The sequence below is a fragment of the Castor canadensis genome, chromosome 8 (genome assembly GCF_047511655.1).
Source record: "Castor canadensis chromosome 8, mCasCan1.hap1v2, whole genome shotgun sequence".
Classification (NCBI taxonomy): domain Eukaryota; kingdom Metazoa; phylum Chordata; class Mammalia; order Rodentia; family Castoridae; genus Castor; species Castor canadensis.
Window position 1 is genome coordinate 20,811,732 of NC_133393.1, and position 24,983 is coordinate 20,836,714.

At 37.6% G+C, this 24,983-nt stretch overlaps 1 protein-coding gene across 3 annotated transcripts in view; it reads left to right on the forward strand.

Annotated features, from left to right (window-relative positions):
- The window catches only part of Ilrun (inflammation and lipid regulator with UBA-like and NBR1-like domains), a 99,406-nt gene that overhangs the window by 36,403 nt on the left and 38,020 nt on the right, over positions 1-24,983 (forward strand). For all 3 annotated transcript variants that reach the window (XM_020164132.2, XM_020164133.2, XM_074082400.1), the window contains exons 2-3: positions 2,475-2,629; positions 9,103-9,300. In XM_020164132.2, coding sequence (XP_020019721.1) covers positions 2,475-2,629; positions 9,103-9,300 — 353 coding nt within the window. The remainder of the gene's footprint in view (positions 1-2,474; positions 2,630-9,102; positions 9,301-24,983) is intronic.

Sequence of the window (24,983 nt, forward strand, 5' to 3'; positions counted from 1 at the left end):
CTGACTAAATACGACAGGTCACCGTTGCATGAGGCTTGACCTGAGGTAGCTTCTCTAAATATAACCTGCTTTTTTTGGCAGCTGCAAACACCTGGAGGAGCAGGCAGGCCCCCTGCAGAAAATTATTTGCTGTTAATAGCATGTCTGTTGAACAGCTGTGTACTGTCATAGCTTGTTTCTCACCATGTTTGTGCATAATTAAAAACAGCTCACTGAGTCCATTGACTTCTGTTTAGAAACATACAGTTTGGGTTGTTGTCTGTTCTGGGAACTGTGGGTATGAGGTCACTGATTGGAGTAAGACCAGAAGAAAAGCAGTTAATGTAATTACCAAACATTTCTTTGATCTCTGTAATGAACATAGCTTAGTAAAGCAGTTGTTGTGGCTTTTGGATCCTGGCACTGATGAACCGGGGAGTTGTCAGTTATGTGATTCTGCTCATTTGGGTAGGACTCTGGTTTATGTGCTTGATAGTTTCTTCTGACAAAAGGGGATTTGTGAGCAATTAAAAAGAACACCAAAAAGCCGGGCGCCGGTGGCTCATACCTGTAATCCTAGCTACTCAGGAGGCAGCGATCAGGAGGATCGCAGTTTGAAGCCAGCCCAGGCAAATAGTTCGCAAGACCCTATCTCAGAAAACCCTATCACAAAAAAATTGGACTGGTGGAGTGGCTCAAGGTGAAGGCCCTGAGTTCAAGCCCTAGTACTGCAAAGAAAAAGAATATCAACATTTACAAAATAGCTTTTCCAAAAAAGAAATTACAAATAAATAGCTCTTAAACATATACAAAGAGGCCAGGTACAGTAACTCATGCCTGTACCTGGTGATTGGGACGATTGAGGTCCAAGATCCAAGGCCAGCTTTGGCAAAAAGCTAGCAAGACCTTTTCTCAACGAACAAGTCGGGTATATTGGTATACTTCTGTAATACCATAGGTAGTAAGATTGTGGTCCCATGCTGGTCCAAAAGTTTTCTCAGTGGAAAAAAGCTGGGTGTGGTGGTGCTCACCAGTCATCCTAGCTATGGCAGGAAGCTTAAAATAGGAGGATTGTGGTCCAGGCTGACCTGGGCAAAAAGCAAAACCCTATGTCCAAACTAACCAGAGCAAAAAAGGGCCAGAGGTATGGCTCAAGTGACAAGTACTTACTAGGCAAGCACAGGCCTTGAGTACAAACCCAAGTACTGAGGATTGAAGAGGAAAAAAAAAAAAGAAGTTAAAAGATATTCAACCTCTCTTATGATAGAAGTCTTTCTTTTTTTTTTTTCTTTGTTTTGGTTCTAGGGATTGAACCTAGAGCTTTATGCATGCTAAGCATGTGCCCTATTATTGAGTTATACCCCCAACCCTAAGAAAAGAATTTTAAGGTTTTACTGAGATAATGTATTTTATCTATCGGACTGACAGAAATCCAGAATGCTGAGGAAACACTTATGGATGAGCATATGGGGGAACGGGCACTGTCATACATTCCTGGTGGCAACTTTTTATGAAGGGAACTTTGAATGTATCTATGGAAATCACAAATCTATGCCCTTTGATTAAGCAATATCACTTGTAGGAATTTATCCCACAGATACGTGTGCATGCATACAAAATGACATGCTTAAAAGTTACTTATTGAAGTCAAAATTAGAAACACACAAGTTGGCTGGTTAAATAAATAGTGATATAGCTATATAGCTGTACAAAAACAATGAGAATTCTCACATATTGACATAGAAATATCTTCAAGACCTAATGTTAAGGGACTAAAGCCAAGGTCAATGTATAATATGGCGTCAGTTGTGTAAATGGAAAAATATATATTGTATTTGCTCTTATAAAGAAGTTCTAGAAGAATATTTAAGAATGTGTATGTATTGCAGGAAAAAGAGATAAGATTTTTTTTTTAAAAAATGATGTTCTGTGATGGTTATTCTTCTGTATGAAACTTTTTGAATCATGTATATGTGACTTTTTCAAAAAATTAAATAATTAGAATATCTTAAAAAATGGAACAACTTTGAATTCCATAGTCATGTTTATGAAGTTCTCTTGATTGACTTCCTTACCTTTTTTTCTTTTCCTTTTTCTTTCTTTTTTGTTTTATTTTTAAATGAGGCAGGGTTTTAAAGTTTTAAGAGTTCAGGCTGGCCTTGAACTCTTGATCCTCATGCCTGAGCCTCCTGAGTACTGGGATTATAGATGGGAGCCACCACTCCTGATTCCCATTCTTGCTGTTCTTGTGTTGCTTATGACAGTTTCTTACTTCCTAAGTGGGTACCTTCGGAAGGAAGTGATTCATAAGTTTTTTGGTCTTGGTGTTTTTCCATCTGTTACTTAGCCCGAATCAATGGCTTTAAAGACTTGTATGGTAGCAGCATCGGGTTTAGTGACAAACACTGTGAAACATGCTTTTTCTTTGGTTTGACAATTAGGATAATATTGTTTAGACAGGACTACAGTCTTTTGCCTTTTCTCTCTATTCATAGGAATTTGCAAGCTGCAATTGGCGCTTATTATGACTTTGAGAGCCCAAACATCAGTGTACCCTCTATGTCTTTTGTTGAAGATGTCACCATAGGAGAAGGGGAGTCAATACCCCCTGATACTCAGTTTATAAAAACATGGCGGATCCAGAATTCTGGTAAGTATATAATGGGCATATCTTCCTTGCCTAGAGGGTTTTTTTTTCCTCCCAGTTGATTAACATGAGATGTTTGTTTTCTTAATAGTTAAATAAGCAGGAAATGTTTTAACTTATGAATGTGACTGTGTAACTCTGAGATTTTCTTTTTTCTTATACATCATAATATGTAGCATTTTCTTATACTGGCCTGATGACTGAACATCAGTGAAATACCCTGCTTTAGAAGAGGAAGAATTTGGGTCTCATACTTCCAAGCCACTTAAGTTATGATGGCCTCTCCACACAATCCAGTATTCGTTTGGTACTAGGAACTAGGTTTGTTATGGGGTTGGAGTATTGCTTCCACCTGTACAGTTCTACTACATCATTTTATTTCTGCTCTAATTAATCTTCCAGTCATTTCCAGCAGTCTAGAGGAGGTAGATCCTTGAATAGAACAAAGTAGTTGGAAAGAGCTGTGAGCATCTGCTCTTTTGAAAACTTGTTTCTTTATAACCAACAGGATCATTCTCTCTGGAATTTCATTAGAATATCTATCTGAAACATTAGTACTGCTTTGGAAATTGGATAAGATGTGTGCGAATTGTCTCAGAAGGAAAAAGAGTGAAATTGTTAATTTTTTAAAAGAAGCATGTTGTTTTGGTGTGCTGCTTCCTCTTTTACGACAGATTGGAAATGAGTTAATCATAGTTCTTTGAAATGTCTGAGTGTGTGTTTGGTAACCTGTTAATTATTACTTGTTAAAGTCATTATTTACCTGAGTTTAGTATCTCTTGTTCCATCTAATGACAAGTTATGCTACCTGGTTGAAGGTACTTTAACTTCCTTATTTTTTATTTTTATTTTTATTTTTCATTAATTTTTTACACTTTATTTAGGATATTTTGTCACTTATTAGAGGGAACACCATGCAAGGTGTATTTTTGTTGCTGTTATTCATTTATTCACATGTACATACATTGTTTGGGTCATTTCTCCACCCTGTCCCTTCCACCACTTAATTCCTTATTAATGAGGCTTTCAGAGAAATTCTGAGTTGAAAAACTAGGCAAAAAGTAGTAGTTAGCTAGGAATGTGTAGGTGTGAGATAACCTATCTAGAAGGTAATTTGATAATATAAAATGCTGGGAACTGAACAAACCTATAAAAATGACTTTGAACCCAGGGTACAACTATAATAATGCTAATAAATAAAAAAAGGAAAAAAAATGACTGAGAGTGCCTGCTTAGAAAGTTCAAGGCTTTGAGTTCAAAACTTAGTTACCACCCCCCCCCCCCGCCATAAAAAAACAAAACAAAACAAAACTGATTAACTCAGTTTTCAGTTGTTTGTAATTCAGTTCTGTGATGGGGAAAGACTGGCTAAACTAGCCTTTTATATAAGAATTTAAATTTTTTTAAACAGTATTGGGATTTGAATTCAGGTCTCACACTTGCTAGACAGGCACTCTACCACTTGGGCCAAGCCAGTCCTTTTTGAGATAGGAAGCCACTGGCACTCTGCCTAGTTTTTTTTTTTTTTTGGCATAATTAGAAGTAAGTCTGACTAGGAGAAAAGTTCAGTGTGTCACTGATCAAGCATACATAATCTGGACGACTGGAACCAGTGTTGTAGATGGCTCAGGACACCTGTGGTTTTGTAAAAGTTTTATTAACTCCTTTCCCTTTTGGTTATGACAGTGGTGCACTGTTATTTTGGGAGGGACATGGTAACAGAAAAATAGCCACATTTTCTATTTTTTTTTTTTAAATTCTTGATTTTCTTTTGTTAAAATCTTTTCATACCTTTCTTAATTTTGTCTGTTTTTAAAAATATCAAATCTCTTCAGTTTATTTTCATGTTTCTTCTCAGAATTATAAAAACCTGCTGTCACTAAAAATGCTTTTGAAACACACATGCAAAATTATTTTATGAGTGAAATTTCCAAAGTATGATTTATTAAAAAGTTATTTAAAGTTAAACCAGTCTTGTTTACTTATAGTGAAACACTAAAAATGGTTTGGCTGTCTGAGTTCTTTATTGTTCTTTTGAAAGAGGCTCACTGTATAACCCAGGCTGGCCTCAAACTCTGGATCCTCCTGCCTCAGCCTCTGAGTGCTGGGATTATAGGCATTTATTACTACTTCCAGCTCTTCTTAGTGCTTTTAAATACTGAAAATTTTAAGAGTGCTGTTGAAATATTTTAAATACTATCTTGTTACAGAATAACCATTTTAATTTCAAAAAGCCTCTTGCTATATCACTTACTCACTAAATTGTTCCTTGGATTGATGGGAGGGGTTATAAACAATGGCTAGAATGTCAAATCAAAACCCCAGAGAGCCTGCCTTTCACCTTGACTTAGGAAAAGCTCTGTTGGTGTGTTTGACTGCTTTTTTTCTTCTGCTTTTGCCTAATAACTTCAGATTAAAACAACCTCCAAGTTTGCAGCCTGTTTCCTGGTGTGTGTGAAAGGGTGTTTTTGTGCCTTGAATTCCTTTTGAAAAGTTGGGAGCAGTGGCTAGAGATTTTCTCTTTCAAGGCATTTGCAGACATAAGTTTTTAAAATTTTTTTTTGGAAATTGCTCATGCAGTTGTACAGTAGTTTTGTATCTGTAAACTCAGTGTTTTCCTTTTGGTTAATTTGGTTAAATTGGCTTCCTATGATTCCCAAGTAGCAGGTGTATTATTAGAGGGAGGAGAGAGAGAACAGGCATGTGTGCTAGTTCTTCAACATCCTAATTTGGCTACGTCCTTCCCGAAAATAGAGTAGGAACACAGACATAGGACAGGCCTCAGTTATTTCTCCTCACTATCTTATTGGCATTCATAACCCGCTTTAAGAGACAGTTGCTCACTGACAAGAGTTACACAGATAATAATTTTCATGGCAGTTTTCTGCTACAAAGCTTTAGGTGTGCCAGGCATTCACATACACAGCAGTTCCAACAACTTCCCCAAAGAACATAACTGTAATACACTTTAATTTTTTTTTTTCTTCCAGTACTGGGGCTTGAACTCAGGGCCTTATGCTTGCTAGGCAGGCACTCTACCACTTTAAACTTTTAACATTTACTAACATAGATGCTTAATTCCAGGATCTAAACTTTTGTTACTATAGAAGTTTTGGAGGCTGGGGAGCCCTGAGCAAGAAACCTTATAGTTAGAGATTAATGTTAAATTTTGAAACTGTCCTTCTAAAGATGTAAGTAGACAGAATTCTCTTTATCACCACTTATAACTTCTTAGTTATTACAACACTATGCCTTGTTGTCCAACTGTACCAAATGTTAAGGCTCATGTTATGTAAACCCTAATATTTGTCTTATTTTGGCAAAATAGTTGTGATTGTCCTATGAGAGAATAGGTTCGGAGTATTGATCCAGAGTCTGGAGCTACATAGAAGTGAATATAAAGCAAAATTTTGGAAAAGAACTTGAAAAAGTTTTCTTTTAGCTCATTCAAATAGTTAATGAATATAGAGAAGATACTTTTGCACTCATTCAGCCTATGTAGTATGTTCCAGTTATTAAGTATAGGAGAGAACTGGTGACAAGATTCATAAAAGTCTCTTATTTTCATGGAGCTTAATTTGAAATGCAGTCTCCACACTTACAGGGGTTAACAAGGAGGTCTTTATTGAGAATTATGTTCTGCATTGCTATTTGGATGTTCCTTACTATTTCCAAAACTTTTCTGTAATCACTGGTATTTAGTAATTTCCAGGCTTTCTGGAACTATTGAGTGACTTTTTTTTTTTTTTTTTTGATACTTTATATCATCTTGAAGTTGCATATGACAGGTGTGTGTGGGGGGGTACTGGGGATTGAATTTAGGTTCTGCTGCTTGCTAAGCATGCACTCCATCACTTGAGTATTTTTACTCTTTTTTCTTTAAATAAAGTGATACTCAATGATAGCAAGAGCATCACAGCCTTAATCATATATTTGATTGTGAGACTTAACTTGGAAAGTCATAAAATATAGACATAGTCTTCTAAGTAACATAGTCCCATTAAAGTAGTTTGTAATGGAGACTAATTTCAAGTCCTTTTTTATTGTACTTCTCAAATCTAGATTTCATGCTTGCTTAGCCAGGTGGTCCAAACAACTCACCAGTATTTCCCTGGTCAACATACAGCAATCTGCTCCCCCCCCACCCCTCGCCAAATGCTCTCCAAGTACTGCATTGAGCAGTCACAGTTATCTGGAGAGCTGGGTGTTAGCCATATCATTGAATGTTACTCATTTGATGCTTTACCAAGTAATGTTTCCCTAGAACATAGCAGTTTCCCTTCTTGTACATGGCTCAATGTCTCAGCTGCTTATGGTTGTCTGCTTAGGACAGCTGAGTCTGACTCACACTTAGTCTTATTTTACCTGGGTTTTTACATAAACAAAATACGAAAATAAAATTGTCTTGTTACTCTATGTGTATGTGTGTGTGTGTGTGTGTGTGTGTGTGTGTGTGAGAGTTCAGCCTCATTCATTTAGTAATTTTTTCCCTTCAATCTTGGTCTTTAAAGAGAGTGGACATTTTCTAAGGTGCTTCATGAGAGCCACAGTTTTTCTTGACCTAAGACAAATAACCAGCCAGGCCAGGCACTAGAAATGAAACAAAGAATTTATATGTATTCAGTATATCATCTACAACTTCAGCTAGCATTGATTGCCCTTTATAGTGTTAACTTAAGGTTGCCCTTTGCTGGCAGGTTTTTTTTCTTTTGTCTTTGTGTGTGTGTGGAACTGGGGTTTGAACTAAGGTTTCTTGCTTGCAAAGCAGGCACTCTACTGCTTGCAAAGCAGCCACTCTGCCAGCCCTGTTTTTTGTTTTGAGTTAGGGTCTCTCTCTCTCTCTTTTTTTTTTTTTTGGCCTTACTGGCCTTGAACCAAGATCCTCCTGAGTAGCTAGGATTACAGGTGTGAGGCACCAGTACCCAGCAGCTGGCAGGTTTTTAAAAAGAAGGTATATCAAAGCATAATAGCCACTGCTTCATATGTTACCCCTTAAAACCCAAGTGCTAAAAGGGCACTATTTATAATGGAACTAAGATCTTAGCAATAGAGAGCTATGATGGCTTTTCCCTGTCTGGTTCCTTTCTAATAGTGAGCTATCAGGTGTGGTCAAGCCAGCCTGTCACTTTTTGAGCAAGGAATCAAGGCATCCTGGAGTACTGGTGAGAGATAAATTACAGTACCTTCTGTCCTAGAGTCCTAACCATGTAGCCATGTACCTATGTCCACCTTTTCATGGTTTTTTTTTTTTTTTGTAATGAATGTGTAAATTCCCCCTTAAAAGGCTATATAGACACTTCTGTCTATATATAAAAAGGAGTATATCACTCATGGCATATTAGAGATTTCATAGGAAAGATCACATCCCACCATAGCTAGTTCTCTGCACTATCACTCCCATCTTTCCCATAAGCACCTCTGACTGGTGCCATTGTGTCTAGGACTGCAGTTCCTTGCTGTTTTCACAGGGAGATCACCCCATTGTTAGGATTTTCCCTTCCATTGTTTGAACCTAAGATCTAAACTTCAGTTTCTTGAGTCTGGGTATTTTATATTTAAGGACCCCAGAAGAAAAGTCTTATGTCAGGCAAAAAGCATTTTTAAGATTATTTTGGTTTTGGCAGTGCTGGGAATTGAAACTCAAGAGTTTTGTGCCAAGATGGGGTCTAGGCAAGTACTGTACCACTGCATTTCACCCCCCAGTCCCACCCACACCAAAATCTTTTTAAATGAGATAATAGTTTTCACATTACTTCTTAGGTGTTTTGTCATCTTGCCTGTATATTTACTCTTTTTGTTTGTTTGTTTTTGAGATAGGGTCTTGCTATATAGCTCAGGTTGACCTAGAACTTGTCATGTAGCCAGGCTGGCCTTGAACTCATGATCCTCCTTTATCAACTTCTGAGATTTATTTATTTGTTTATTTTTGGTGGTACTGGGGTTTGAACTCAGGGTCTCACGCTTGCTAGATAGGTGCTGTACCACTTGAACCACTCCGCCAGCCCTCTATCAACTTCTGAATTGCTGGGATTACAGGTGTATGCTACCAGGCCTGGCTATATTTTTACTTTGAATGTCAGTTTATAATGTTCAAGTAAAAGTGGAATGAGGTATCTTTAGTAGAGAAAGCACTTTCCCAAGGTGAGGAGGGTCTCTGCTCACAATCTCCATGGTTCTTCCTGGACATTATTCTTAGGTTCTGTATATCCAGTGTGATGTGTGTCCTTCTCTGAGGTCATCTGAAAGTGCATCTTTTTGAAGAACTGCTTTGCCTTTGCCATATGCACGATCAGAAGCTCTTTATTCTGATAACTCCTTCTGTTCGGTTGCATGAAACATGATGTAGCTTGGCAAAATGTGGGTAGATTTCTATATGGATGTGAGGCTAAGAGGCCTCTTCTGCAGTTTCATAAAAAACACTCCACCAGTGTAGGAACACTGATTGCCTAACAGTTTTTTCTGTTGATTGAACTCAGGTGCAGAGGCCTGGCCTCCAGGGGTTTGTCTTAAATATGTCGGGGGAGACCAGTTTGGACATGTGAACATGGTGATGGTGAGATCTCTAGAGCCTCAAGAGATTGCAGATGTCAGCGTCCAGATGTGCAGCCCCAGCAGAGCAGGAATGTATCAAGGACAGTGGCGGATGTGCACTGCTACAGGACTCTACTATGGAGGTGAGTGTATCCTTTTGTGGCCTACAGCACAGGAATTAAGGCAACATCTTAAAACATCCCATGTTGCTCACATTATGCTGGATTGCATAATGAAGTGTGGCCTATTTTACACATGCAGGTAAATGACTTGAATTTAATGATCAGTTGGTTCAGTCTAGTGCTCCCTCTTTTATCCTAGAAATTTAGTTAAAATTCAGTAAAGTGTATGAGATGTTGTACTTTATATTATATTAAGCAACAATTTAGTGTTGTTGCTAATTTTATAATTTGGGTAGCTGCTATAAGAATACCAAAGATCTTGTGAAAGTCTCTAGAAATAAGTCATAAAACAGATAATGTACGAAATGTGTTTATTTCTTACTTGTAAAACTACTAACACCTCTTAGTCCTCCTATCTATCTAAATAAATCAATCATCAGGGTTTTTTGAGACAGGGTGTCATTGCACAGTCCAGGCTCACCTCAAATATGTAGTCTTCCTGCCTCAGCCTGCTGTGTGCTAGGATTATAGGAATTTGTCACCATACCTGGCACCAACTGTTTTTCTGGTTTTTTTTTTTTTTTTTTTTTTAGGTAGTACAGGGTTAGAACTGAGGACTTTTATCCTTGTGAGGCAGGCACTTTACTGCTTGAGCCACGCCTCTAGCCCTTTTTACTCTGCCTATTTTAAAGATAGAGTCTTGCTTTTTTTTGCCCAGGCCTGCTGGACCATATTCCTCCTATTTTATGCTTTTTGCTATAGCTGGAATGAAAGGCGTGCACCACCATGCCCAGCTTTTTTCTGTTGAGATGGGGTCTTGCAAACTCTTGTCCTCCATAGTCCTCCTGATCTTAGCCTCCCAAGTAACTAGGAGCCACTGGCACCTGTTTATTACCAAACTAAGTGAACAGTGATCTATATGGTTCCTTCCACATTTCACTGTTTAATGTCTTCCCTCCTTTACCCACTTCCCACTCCATTGAATGATTTTTAGTGACTGCCCTTGTCATATTCAGTGGCCTCTTTTCAGTTCATACTAACTTATCATTTGGTACTAAACTATACCTATCCTGTTTTTCTTTCTCCTCTCTGAGTGTTCTTTGTCTCATCTCATCTTTACCCTGGGATTACTACATTCACTGACCTCATCTACCCATGTGGCTTTAGCTGTCACCACTACACATATCGTATCTATGGCTGTGCCTCATTTTAGAATTTCAAACCTGTGTTTTAAGTGATTATTGGCAGAACACCTGGATATTATGTAGACTTCAGAATTTTGACATCTCCCAGACAAAACTTTTACATTCTTGTCATCAATAACCTACTGAGATAGGCCAAAAACATTGGATCCATCATTTATCCTCTTCAACTTCCTTAATCACAAATCAATTCCTGTTGGTTCTACTGTATTCCATTCCCTGGAGATCCAAAGAGAAATACATAATAAATACTTCTTGGCCTCAAGGAACTGACATTTAACTGGACTCATAGCTAGTATCTTCATTTTAGCCTAGGTACCAACAGTAACATGCTTTCCCTTCTAGCAGAGTGTCCTCTTCCAAAATTCTACAAGAGGGATTTATCCCTGCACCATAATGACTTTTCTAAATCAAGCTAAGGTTAAGTGATACTCTTGTGTTTATGGGGATTCCCTCCTTGAGATAGTTAAATACTGTACATAGGTCATTTCATATGTAGATTATTTATTTAATTTCTCAGAGGTTAAAAGTGAACCTTTTCTTTCTAACCTGCCAAGTCACAACGCATCACCCATGTTAGGAAACTTAACTGGGTGCTTTGGGTAAGCCATGGATTGTTTATTTCCTGAAACCTTTGTAAGTTTTAGTTTCTCCCATTTTAAAGCATGTCTTCCCTAGCCATGTCTTTGTTCTGAAATGTTTTATTCTAAGGATTCTGAATTTAAGAGTGATAGTTCTTTTAGAATGTTTTTAACTTAGTATACTTCTTTATTAAAATGTTACTAACTGCTAAAATGAAAATAAGTAATTCTAACACTATTGACTGTTTTAAGATTAAATGCTTAGGCATAATTTTTCTTTTAAAAATATAGTTCATAACTTGTGTGTGTGCATTTTTGGTAAGAACTATAGATTAAACTGGATTAGTTAAATATATCCCTGTCATAGTAAAACATAAGTCGAACTTAATGCGCTTTCTTGATTCTTATGACATTATTTTAATTTGCATCATTGGTTTGATGAATGCGTTTCTTATAGAGGCTGAGGGTAGAGCCACTACCATGTTAAATGATCACATCGATTATATAGTGCATCTTTACTTCAGAAATTCTTAAAACAAGGGGGAAAATTAAAATGTAAAATTGAAATAAATACGTGTATTTCTTTTGCTTTCTTTTTTTCTCTCGATACTAGGGATCAAACCTAGGAACTTGTGCATGCTAGGCAGGCATTCTACCACTGAGCTACATGTGTACTCCAGTCCTGTGTATTTCTTCTTTATAAAAAATGTTCAATATATGTCAAAACTGTCTTAGATGAGAATTTTTATTTATTTATTTTTTTGCGGTTCTTAGGCTTGATCTCGGGACCTACACCTTGAGCCACTCCATCAGCCCTTTCTGTGGAGGTTTTTTTTGAGATAGGGTCTCGTGGAACTATTTGTCCAGGATGGCTTCGAACCACGACCCTCCTGATCTCTGCCTACTGAGTAGCTAGTGTTAGTGGTGTGAGCCATGGGCATCTGACATTAGATGAGAAATTTTAAAGAAAGTTTTGAATTACTTTGTGATGGCAGTTTTTAGTAAATGCCCTTGTGTATTCTTGCCCCTAGATCAGACTAGGACATACCTCTTATAAACAAGGATGCAAGCATAATTACCCCTCATTCAAATAATCAGTATGTGCTACTACAAAAGTAACTTGTGGTTATTTTTTATCATAATGATGAGTGGTATGTGCAACAGTGCATGGGGCTTTTAAGATTTATCTAGCATCTTATTCTTTGATTCAATTTATTTTCCTTAATTACTGCTCAGAAGGTGACCATAACCTTATTTTTAGATACCTTCCATTAGCCTTGTAGTTAAAGGTGGAAATCTTTGAAGAGAATAATGTCTCACGGAAAAGCAAATTGCATTCTTTTCTTGTAATAATGGTTTGACACTAGCCACATAACGCTCTAATGGGTTTCTCTTGGATTTACAAAGATACTTTTCAGTTGGCAATTAGTTCATTTTGTAATCTCTATCTTGGGGAAAATAATACCTTTTCTCCTTTTATCTTTTAAGAGCTTATGCTTTCATTTCTTTAAAAAGGCAGTGTCAATATTGGACATTAGTTCCAGGAGGGAATGCTATGAGCTTGCTACTGCTTGCCTCAGTGACCTTCCAGTTTCCTCTTAGGATTGTTCTTAAGAATTTTGCTTGTATTCTGTTTTAATATGGCCTTGAGAGCAACTGAATTTTAGAGTGGATCCGGCTTGGCTCAATAGCTGCTTCAAAGTCAATTTTTCTTTTGATTTTTATAGTTTCTCTTTTATATTTGAAAGAAATGATTAAGAAAGTAGATCCCACTTCTGACCTAAGACTTAACTTGAGGAGCTTAAAAATATTTAATATTTAATATTTTAATATAGCCAACATATTATCATTTCAGCATGTGGCTAATGGCCTGCTTTATTTGACAGTGCAGCTCCTAACATGTTATACCAGGTTTTTTTGTTAGAAATTTTATAGAACTCCTGATAGTTAGTGAAACCACCTGCCCTGTAAGTTTTTAGGTTTTCAGTTACTAATTCAATTTATTTTTCATAACTAGACCTGTTCAGATAATCTGTTTCATCTTGGATGACTTTAGGAAATTTCAAGGAATTTGTCCTTTTCATTTAAGTCGTTGAATTTATGTGCATAGAACTGATTATAGTATACCCTTACCCTTTCACCATCTTTGGCGAGAATCCTCTCGTACATTTTAAATATTTTATGTCTCTTTTTTTTTTCTTTCTCTTGATACGTTTCTCAAATTTACTGGTATTTTCAAAGAACCAGCTGTTGATTTTTTTTTTCTATTCTATTTTCAGCTTTTTTGATTTCTGCTCTTAATCTTCAACATTTCCTTCTTTCTTGATTTGTAGTCGTTTTGTTCATTTTCTAGTTTCTGGAAGCCTAAGGTCATTGATAAAATTAAGCCTTTCTCCTTTTATAGTATAGATGTTTAGTACTATCAGTTTTCCTCTAAGAATTGCTTTTAGCTGCATCTGACAACTTTTGAAATAGTGTTTTTTCATTTTCATTCAGCTCAAAATTATTTTCTTATTTTCCTAGAGACTTTGTATTTGATTCATGGATTATATAAAAATGTGTTGCGTAATTTCCTAATGTTAGGAAATTTTCTGTTCTCTTGTTTAGTGGTTTCTACTTTAATTCCATACTTTGTAAATTTGAATTCTTTTAAATTTGCTGAGGCTTTCATAACCTTAGGGGATATTTCATGACTAATGTGGGGGGTGTATTTATAGATACTGGTGAATATTCCACATGCACTTCAAAACCATGTATATTTTGCTATTATTGGGTGGAGTATTCTGAAATACCAGTTAGATTCAGTTGGTTGATGCTGTTGTTCAGCTCTTTATGTCCATATTGATTTTTTCTATACTGGGTCTAACCATACCTGAGAAAGGAGTGCTGCAGTGTCCAACTGCAGCTGTGGATTTATCCTCTCCTCCCTTCAGTTGCCAGTTTGCTGTTCATGCATTTTTTTTGTGGTATATTGTTCTTTATTAGTTTTCTAATATACATTCTCTCTCCTTTTCTTATTGTTTTGCTGGGTGGAGGTACATTGTGACACGTACAGAAGTTCTTACAATAGATCAAATATATCATATTTGAATTCACCCCTCTGATCATGTATTATAAAGCTCACATATATTTAGCATTATTTTGTCTTTTAGGTAAATGACCTGTTTTCTTTGCTCTGAAGTCTGCTTTGTTTGATTCTAATTTCTAGCTCTTTTTTTTTTTTTTTGAGATAGACTCTTATGTATATGTAGTTCAGAGTGGCCTTGAACTCAGGATCTTTCTCCCTCAGTCTCTTGCTTAGCAGATACTCTACCACTTGAGCCACTCCCCAAGCCCCCTCAGTCTCTTAATTGTTGGGATTACAGGCTTGTACCACGCCTGGCGAATCTAGCTTTCTTTTTTTCATTTTTTGTGGTACTGGGGTTTGAATTTCGTCTCATACTTGCTAAGCAGGCACTGTACCACTGGAGCCACTCCCGTAGACCCTCTAGCTTTCTTTTGTTTAGATCACTTATTCTGATAATAAAAGAAATAAGTGTTACTATAGAAAGTATACACACAATGTGTATGTTTCCACACAAAATCTTCTTTCCTCCCTCCCTCCCACTCAAGGCCTTGAACTTGCTCTGCCACCTGAGCTACATCCCCAGCCCACCTATAATTTTTATGTTTTTATATTTAAAAACAAAAAACCTTTTTGTATCTCAAATTTGCTGTTGTGCTATGTGTAACTATGTAAACTACTCCCCCTCCTCCCAATATTTTAGAACCCTTCTTCCTTGTTATTAAATACTTTCAAAGATAGTTTGTAGGCTGGGAGTCTGACTCTAGGGTAGAGTGCTTGCCTAGCACTTGCAAGGCCCCAGATTTAATCTCCAGCACTGTAAAACAAAACACAATTTTTAGTAGTTGTATGGTAGATCTTTGGTAGCCAGAGTGTATGGTTCCAAGGAAACCATGCTAAGGAATAACCTCGAATGCCTAGAGTTCAGTGCTGTACTGCAGGTGCTTGATTCATTTTTCTTACAGTGTGTCCAACTTCTGCTAAAGACATGTGCTTTTTCAAGAACTCTAAAATGTTCACTTTGTCACTTAAATTCAGCACATTAACTTTTATCTTGCAAACACATTTGGTGATTATGGGGAACTGACTTGAGAGCTTCACTTGAATTGCTCTGTGTGTGTGTGTGTGTGTGTGTGTGTGTGTGTGAGAGAGAGAGAGAGAGAGATAGTGTGAATTGAAAATTTTTGGTTTTGAAATTTATTTTTATTTAAAAAATTTTTGACTCTGCTTGGTCAAAACTGCATGTAATAAGTCTGTGAATAAGGCAGACTTAATTGTATACTATTCCACTGGATTAGTATTAACCAAACTATTGTGATAATTCTTTTTTTTAATTGAAGTGAAATTCATGTAATAAACCATTTTTTAAAGCATACTGTTTAGTGCATTTAGTACATCACAATGTTGTGCAACCATCATCTCTGTTTGCTTCCAGTGTATTCTTACCACCCAGAAGAAGCCTCCACCTGTTAAGTAGTCACTCCTTCCTACTTTCCTGCAGCCCCTGCAATCACTAATGTGCTTTCTGTCTCTATGGGTGGATACTTCTTTTTGTTGGGGTGGGGCAGGGTATATAAACAGTGTGCAAGTAATAAAATGTACTAAACAGTCATCTCTGAAACAGAATCTGGGCTGCTGGCTAACCAGAATGTAACTCACTTGGTTCACTTAAATTCTTAGACATTTTTTATTAAGAAGCATACTAGAGAAACAGCATGAGCTCTGAAGTCACACCGTTTGGATTTGCCTTCTAGTTCAGCACTGTAATATTTGAGTGAGCCTTAATAAATTATGTTACATTCCAGTGACTCACTTTCTTCATCTATAGAGTAAGGAAAATAGTACCTCAGTATTTTGAGTGAATTAGAGATGTTGATGTATATAAAGCTTTAGCACTGAATAAAGGCAATGAATAAAAGTGTTAGGCCTATTATTTTTAAAAGATCTGGCTATATCATGTCACTTTGTGCAGAAATCTCTCCTCAGCTGTTAACTTGTCTTATATGGACCTTAAGTCTTCTTTAAGGTTTTTCAGTTATCCCAATAATGTATGTTTTTGGAGTCATGGTGAGATCTTGAGAGGGGAATCAAAGATTCCAGTCATAAGTTTGAATGCAGCTTCATAAGGAAGTGTTAGCGTCTCATTGTAAATAATAGGAGATGGAAAGGGTCTGAGTCCTGGAAACTACTTTTTCCCAGCTACATTTGTTTGAATTTCTGATCAGTCTGTAAAAAAATAAATAGCAGTTATATTCTCATGCTCACAGATAATAGCCTTTTAAAGGTCCAGGGAGGTGGTTGGTTTTGGAGTTACTCTTAGGCATTTGGATGGTGATAAAGTGCTTTCCAACCCTTTGAATATATTATGTCCCATATAATAGACAGGATGTCAGTATGTCCTGGAAGGAAGGGAGGTTGGGATTGCACAGTTAGGGTGGACCTGTAAAGAATGTGTGCTAGATTATCAGGCAGCAATAGATGATAATGCCTTTGCTTAAAAATGCTTCTCAACTGCTAGTTTCTTGTTCATCATGTAAGGTGGTTGGAAGCTGCCACTATCCTAACAAGTACAAAGCTAAAAAAAAAAAAAAAACCCATGAAAATCAACAACTCGTAGTTCAATCAGAGAAGTGAGGTCACAGGGCAGACTATAGCACCATAAATTGAACAGACATGTGGATACAGAGAATCACAACTTGAAGATGCCCACAAGCAGAAACCTCCATAGGAAACAGGACAAGGTAGAAGAATGTGAACTGAAATTGACAAATTGCTACAGACTCCATGGGCGAAGCCAAGGGGTGTAAAAACTCCACGATGACTTTAGTCACCAAGGCTACCACACTTTTATGAGTTTTGCCTCCAGGATCCCTTCCAGGTTTTCACAGTGAATATTGGAGAAAAATCTCCTAATGCTTCTGGCAAGGGGAAAGGAAAAGTAATGCTTTTCTTAATAAGGGCTGTTCTGAGGAAAAATTATTTTTCCAGAGCCTTACCTGTTGGGGTTTTAACTGAACCTTGCTGAAACCTGGGGAAGGGAAATACTCAGTTCCGATATGCTCTAGCCTTCTGCTTATGATAAGGGAAACACACAGCTATGAGGGAAAAATTGATATGCACTGGTGAAGTTCGCAGTCCAGATGTGAAACCTCACCAAATGACTATAGGATTATAAAATGCTTCTCTACCCATACCACTCTCGTTACTAAAGACTTCTTTACTGTAGTTCCATTTACCTGGTACGTCATTTTCAGCAAGATATACAAAAAGGCAAAAAGCACAATTTGAAGAGACTGAATATCATCAGAACCAGAGTCATTTTTGGCAGAAATGTTGAAGTTATCAGACCAGGAATTTTTTAAAACTCTGAATACTATGCTCAGGGCTTCAATAGAAAAAGGAGACAACATGGAAAAGGATATGTGGATAATATAAGCAGAGAGATGGAAATCCTAAGAATGAACCAAAAAGAAATGCTAGCATTTAAAATAAAAAATGAGTAACGAATAATGCCTTTGATGGACTCATTAGTAGACTGGACATAGCTGAGGAAAGAATCTCTGAGCATGAGGATATGTTAATTGAAATTCCAAAACTGATAGAGAAAAAGATTGGATAAAAATTGAACAGAGTTTCCAAGAACTGCAAAAGATATACATATATGCTTAATGGGACTATCAAAGGAGAATAGAGAAAGGACTAAAAGCAAACTTTGAAACAATAATGAATGAGACTTTCCCCAAGTTAATGCCAGGTATCAAACCAAAGATCCAGAAAGCGCAGAAAACACCAGACAGGATAAAGCCCCAAAAAGAAGAAGAGGAAAAATGTCATAGGTCTAGCACTCCCAACTAAAAGATGACTTTTAAGCTGGAGTTACTATGACAGTGTAGTACTGGCAAAAGAAATAGACATATATATCAGCAGAATAGGATAGAGAGCTTGGCAGTAGACCTGAAGAAATACAGGCTCAAAGGAAATACATTGGAGAAAATGTGTTTTCAGTAGGTGGTGCTGGAACAACTGGGCAGCTACATTCAAATAAGTGAATGTGGATATAGACCTTACATCCTTCATAAAAATTTTTGTTCTGTGAAAGACGCTTAAAAGAATGAGACGACCAATAATAGATGGGGAGGAAAAAATTTGCAAAGGACACATTTGATACAATATTGTTATCCAGAATTAAAACCTCTTGGCCAAGCACAGTGGGGAATGTCTGTAATCCCAGCTACTCCAGAGGGGGAGACAGGAGGATCATGATGTCGAGGCCACTTCAACCAATAAAAACTGGATGTGGTGGCTCCTCTGTCAGCTATATGGGAGGTATAAATAGGAGACTCTCCATCCAGGCTGGCCTGGGCATAAAGAACAAGACCCTAGCTCCAAAATAACCAAGCAGAAAGGGCTACTGGAAATATGGCTTATGTGGTAGGATGTGTAGAAAGCCTGAGTTCAAAACCCAATACTGCCAAAAAAGGAAAGCAGCCAGACATGGTGGTAGTTGTCTGTAACCCCAGTACTTGGGAGGCTGAGGCAGGAGGATTATGAGTTCAAGGCCAGCGTGGGATACATAGAAAGCTCAAGGCCAATCTGATCTATATCTCAAGATCCAGTCAAAAAAGGAAAGAAAAAAAAAAAAAACAACTTAGTTTAAAAGTGGGCCTAATATCTGAACAGACATTTCACAAGAAATGAACCAATTAAGTTATAAAGAGACATGGAAGAACCTTAAATGTATTTTTGCTAAATAAAAAGTCTGTGAAAAATGATACCAGTTGTATGACATTCTGGAAAAGACAAAACTGGAAACAGTAGAAAGCTGAGTAGTTGCTGGGGTTGGGAACAGGGAGGGATGAATAGTTCAGTACAGATTTTTGGAGCAGTTGAAAGTACTCTGGGCATAGCTCAAGTAGTAGAGTGCTTGCTTAGGAAGCCTGAAGCCCTGAGTTCAAGTCCCATCCCCCAGTACCACCACCACCAAAAAAAAAAAAAAAAAGGTTATTCTGAATGATACTACATGGTGAATGCATGCTGTTTCACATTTGTCAAAACCCATAGAATGTGCAACACCAACCTCAAGAACGAACCCTAATTAAACTATGGACTTTGGGTGATGATGTGGCAGTGATGCTTCATAAGATTTAACAAATGTACCACTGGTGTAATATGTAATAGTGGGGGAAGTTGTATGTATGTGAAGGTAACAGATGGGAAATCTCTGTACTTTTCTCTTTATTTTACTATGAATCTAAAACTGTCCCCCTCCCCCCTGGGGTAATTGTACTTAAAAATGCTTGTCTATAAGGAAAATAATGGTTGGGTGCAATGGCATGTGCCTGTAATTCTAGCTACTTGGGAGGCATAGATAGGGGAGGATTGTGATTAGAGGCCAGCCTGGGCAAAAAGTCTTAAGACATCATCTCAAGCAATAAAAAGCATGGTGTGATGGTGTGCTTCTGTCATCCCAACTACTCAGGAGAATAAGTAAATTAGAGGATATTGGTCCAGACTGGCCCGGGCATAAAATTAATACTCTGAAAAATAACTAAAGCAAAAAGGACTGGAGGCTGTACTCAAGTGGTAGAGCACCTGCCTATCAAGCGGAGAGCCCTAAGTTCAAGCCCCAGTACTGCCAGAAAAAAATAAAAATGATGAATATTAAAAAATAATAATAACCTTCTAGGTAGAATGGGCAGGAAGAGCTTACCCAGGCATACAGTATTAACAAAGTAGGTTCATGATATTGATAGGAAGAAGGCACTTCATTTTTAGTCTGAAATAGGGGAGTAAAAAGCATAACTGTTTGTTGAGGGTGACCAGTGCAGTTTGCTATGAACGGGTTTCAGTGTGGGAAGAATAGGAGCCAAATGAAGGCCATGCTCTTGAGGAACATTTGTGCCCGCTGGTCAGCTGGAGGTGAATAGATTAACTGACATCCCAGCTCAAGGTGTACAATGTCAGTGTGTCGGACCAAGGGAGCACCTGCTTGCTGTACTCAGATGTGAGTGGGCAGTGAAGTTAAGTGCCTTTTATAGAACTGAGACATCCAGGTGGCCATAAGGGAGGCCTAAGCACCACCATATGGGATGCTGCTGGACCTGTGTCATTCGAGTGCTGAATTAGGTCCTCCAATCTCTATACTTGCATTTGAACCAAGAACATATTTTGACTCAAGGGCCTATGGTGAAAATGAGAAGGTAGAGTTGCTTGACAAAATTGGATAAGACCAAATAAAGATAGTGAAGGAAAAAGAAGGAACATTTAGGAAGTTCTGCTGTATTGTTTTCTTCCACTCTGACTTTTGTCAATGAATTTGTTGCCTGAGGAGAGAATGTAGTTCTCTTTGAAGAGACTGTTGAGGGTTGGGGCAGGGTTACTATTTTATTTATTCTGCTAACATTCTGTATTCTCTGAGATCACTGGGAAACAAAACCTTTCACCATGGATAATTCATTACCATCAGCAATGCTGCTTTACACTTTTTTGTCAATAATTATATCTATGATAGGGTTTGAGTTTTTTGGGTTTTTTTTTTTTAAACAACCAAATGGGACTTGTCTTATTGTTTTGCTTTTAAGTATTTAAAGCACATACTTGGCACCATAGAAGTTAAACCTCACATTCTAAAGACATACCAGAGCCAGGCATTGGTGGCTCACTCTTGTAATCCTAGCTGCTCAGGAGGCAGAGATCAGGAGGATTGTGGTTCAAAGTCAGCTCACAGATTATTAGTCTGTGAGACCATATCTCAAAAAAGCCCATCACAAAAAAGGGTGGTGGAGTGGCTAAAGGTGTAGGCCCTGAGGTCTATCCCCAGTACCGCAAAAAAGTAAATAAAGACGTACAAGAGAAATGGTTTTGGTATTTTTTTAAACAAAGAATTAGATAAACTAGTTGGTAGTCCAGTATTTGACTTTCTGATTGAATTAAATATCTATTTGGATGTTCTTCTGTCCAAGATACACCACACGTGTCCCGATTCTGTGGTTGAGAAATTCAGAAGTGTGACAGAGTAAGGATAACATTTTTCTTCTATTTGCATATAAAATGAATGATAAATAAATGTTTTTTATAGTAAAAGTAATAGTTTATTAGGAAAGAAATTTAATAAAACAATAAAAGTAGGGAGAATGGGAAAAAAGAGAGAAACATTTCCTGCTCCCATTCAGGAAATAGGAGTAGAGAGACTCAAAATGGTGGCCCCCATCTCTTAGTCTTATACTGGAAAGCTGGGGAATACAAGTGGTCAAAGATACCTGGGTGGTTGAAATGGCTGCTAAAACAGGAGAGGCTTAGCCTACTCAAAACAGAGGGACAATAGGTATACTTTAGAACTTCCCTTTTGCTAGACATGATATTTTCCACTCATCTAAAGAGTCTTAGATGCTCTGAGGAGCTTGTTACCATCTCAGAAAGAGAAAGACAGGTACCCTAGAATGTAGATAGCCCTGCTTTTGTAATTGAATGTTGAAAAAGAGATGGGAGAGAGTGACCAGACCAGCAATTCTGACTTTTGGGTTTATTTAGTTTCTGTGTCTGAGTCTGACCCTTTTAATATTTATTAAAATAATACAAACTCCCTGTCTCCTTATTTATCCTGCCTCATCCATCCCTCATGGCTAATTGCTATCAAACATTTCCCCACTCAAGGACTAGAGACCCTAAAATCTTTTAGGAAATAGGAAGTTGTAGTCATTAGATACTTCCTGCTGGTTTGGGGTGTAGACCTAGGTCAGGAGTCTGCTGTCCTTGTTCCTTGTAAATAGAGACAGCTGGAATCCCAGGTTATGAATGATACAGGGGAATCCTATAGAAGGTAGTATGTCCTTTGGAGGTCGTAGCCAGTAGTAGTTGTGTTTGAGGAGGAGGGGTCATGTTCAGAATTTATTGGAGTTAACCCTCGAGTTGTATCATTTTTAGTTTTATAGTCTGGAGACAAGAAGAAACAAACCTGGTTAAAACATTAATATAAGGTTTAATAAGGAGCACCTGAGCTGGGTGCTGGTAGCTCATGCCTGTAATCCTAGCTACTTAGGAGGCAGCAGAGATCAGGAGGATCATGGTTTGAGGCCAACTAAGTCAAATAGTTCGAGAGACCCTGTCTCAAAAAAACCCGTCATAAGAAATGGCTGGTGAAGTGGCTCAAGGTGTGGGCCCTGAATTTAAACCTCAGTACTGGAAAAAAAAAAAATCTGGATTTCTTTTGAAACTATAGAAATAGTGGGTGATAGAAAGGCAAAGGGAGTTTTTGTCCAGTTGGAAGGTAGACAGACATGGGCATCAGATAATCAAGCCTGTGAATCATTCCTTATCAACCTCTCGTCTTTAATTGCTTTTGGGTGTGCAGGACACACAAGTGACTCCATTTGGAACTTGGCAGTTTTCATTTTCCCTCATCTGAATTGTTTAGTCTTTTTAAAACTGTTTTTGAAAGGTCCCTTATCACTGGAAAACTTTGTCCCAGTAAGTTTTTCCTTGTTGCCAGGATAAGCTGTCCCTATTGGTCTGATTTAGTCCCATGTTGGAGGGGAGTGACAGGCAGGTCATGTGGGAGTTAGTGCCCTTAATACCCTTTTTGGCCACATTTAAGCAACAAAGACATTTAGAAGTAGTGACCCCTAGGCTGGACTTACCTGAAGTCCATTAAGTTTAATTTTGTCTTCTTTGTAGGTTATATCCTGCCATCTTATAAAGTGCTCTTTAGTTTAGTTTGTTGGATAGAAGTTGTACTTCTGTAGAATGTCAATACGCAAAAGTTAGTTTTACAAGGAGAATATAAAACAAAATAATTACAGCAAATATTTAAATTTAGAACTGTCATTTTTAGAATTTTTAAATCTTCGGTAATTGGCAGTAGTTGTTTTCATTGTATATAGCATTTTAGGATAATGATTATAATTGACAGCATTACATCAGTACCATTAAGCTTTCCTCATTACAACTGAGAACATCTGTTCACAAACCTGTACATGTCTACCTTCATTAGCAGTTTTAATTTGGAGGACATCAGTGTGGTACAGCATTTTTTTTTTTTTAGAAGGTTTACTTGAACAGCACACAAACGCATTTAACATGTAAAGAAATGTGTAACAGTTAACATAGTTTTATACATACACATATATTGACTTAGTTGTTACCCTTGGAGTAAAGCATTGAATCTTTTGATAAGTAAGATACCAGTTGTACAGCACTAGTAAAACTAAAACCCCAGAGATTTACTACCAGTTAGGGGGAGCAGTGTTGGTGACCCAAGATAACTCCCAGTTTTTTTTTTTTTTTAAAGCAGGGTGTTAATGTGTTTAAGTCACTGAAAAGACAGATACTTAAATGAACTGATTTAGTTAGAACTTAGTTTCCTAAATCATCAAAAACCCAATAAAGTTAGCAGAACACAAGTAATTACTTGTCTCGAAAAAAACAAAGCCTTTCCTATAAGCCAGATTTTAGTAATTACTAAGTGCAGAATTTTTTTAAGATATAGAATTAGGTGGTTAGCTTCATAACAACTTACTATATTTTGACTTTAAAAAAAATTTTAGCTAACTCTTTGATAAAATTGTTTTTCCTAATAAAATACTCTTACTAGTCTTATATTTTCATGAAAAAAACCCTGAAAAATTGCTGTAGTAATTAGTTTTCTGTAATTCCAGAGTCAAAATAAATTTTTGCCCAATGCTTGATAATGTGCCCATCTATACAATTATATTAATTTTTAGAGTACTCTTAGACCATTTAGCTATAGATAACAGTCCTCCCTAGAGGGTAACAAGATGGCACAGGCCATGTGTCTGCTATCCCAGCATCATAGCAAAGATGACTCCTGTGGAGGTGGGCCACTGGAGAACACGTGGTGGCCCTATCATGGCAGCAGCATTTTCCATGATCACATGGGTTTTTTTTTCCCCAGAGGGCATTTAGATGGAATTTACAGCCATGGTACATACAACATGCACTTAGGAAACAAACATCAAATATAGAACAAACAAATGGGCACAAAAAAGGAAACAAATGTCTAAAGAGGGTGAAAGACTTTCTTCAGAATGCAAAGTCTGGAAGACAAGGAGAGAGATTTAATTCCTCAGAGTCAGGAGAAGAGCCATTAGACCTTTGTGGACTTTTAAACCTGAAGATTTCCATAGAAAAAGATCATGAGCCACTTTCTGACTAGTAACAGTCTAGGTAGTCCTATATGATGGATAGGAGAAACTACATCACATGGACAGTGCTAGAAGAAGAGGGGAGAAAGACCAAGGAATTAACTATATAGGCAGTAGAGTGGACCAGAAAAGCTCTAGGGATCATCTAGAATGTCTTGGAGAGGGCAGATAAAACCAGCCTCCTTTCTACAGGTCCCTGTGCTGCAGTATGGACCTGAAGGTCTAGATGGACATAGGGAACCTTAAACCATTTAGAGTAATTACAGCAGAAAAGACCTAGTAAGAGTGCTGTCTTGAGGCCAGACTTCTTGATCTGGCAGTCTGTATGTCGGCTATGCCACATTACAAAGAATGCAACCTAGGAGTGATCCTGGTGAGTGTGTGGCCACTTTGCACCCAATGCCTCAGAAAGCCAGGTCTGCAGGAATATTCACACTAACCTGAGCTTGGCACATACTGCCCTAGTCCCTATCTGGAAGAAAGGAAGAGACCCAGTTGTCATCATCCAGGCAGGGTGTCCTTTCCCGGAGAGACAGCCTTATGCATAGGTTGAAGCCTTGAGTCTAGGTCATGGGAGGAATGTCCTCCTAGCCCATGAACTAGGTGAACCTGTGTGGTCATTTTTGAAGCATCCTTCTAGTGACCAGGACATTAGCATAGCATGATGTTCTAATTTCCTCCCATTGGTATCTCTTTT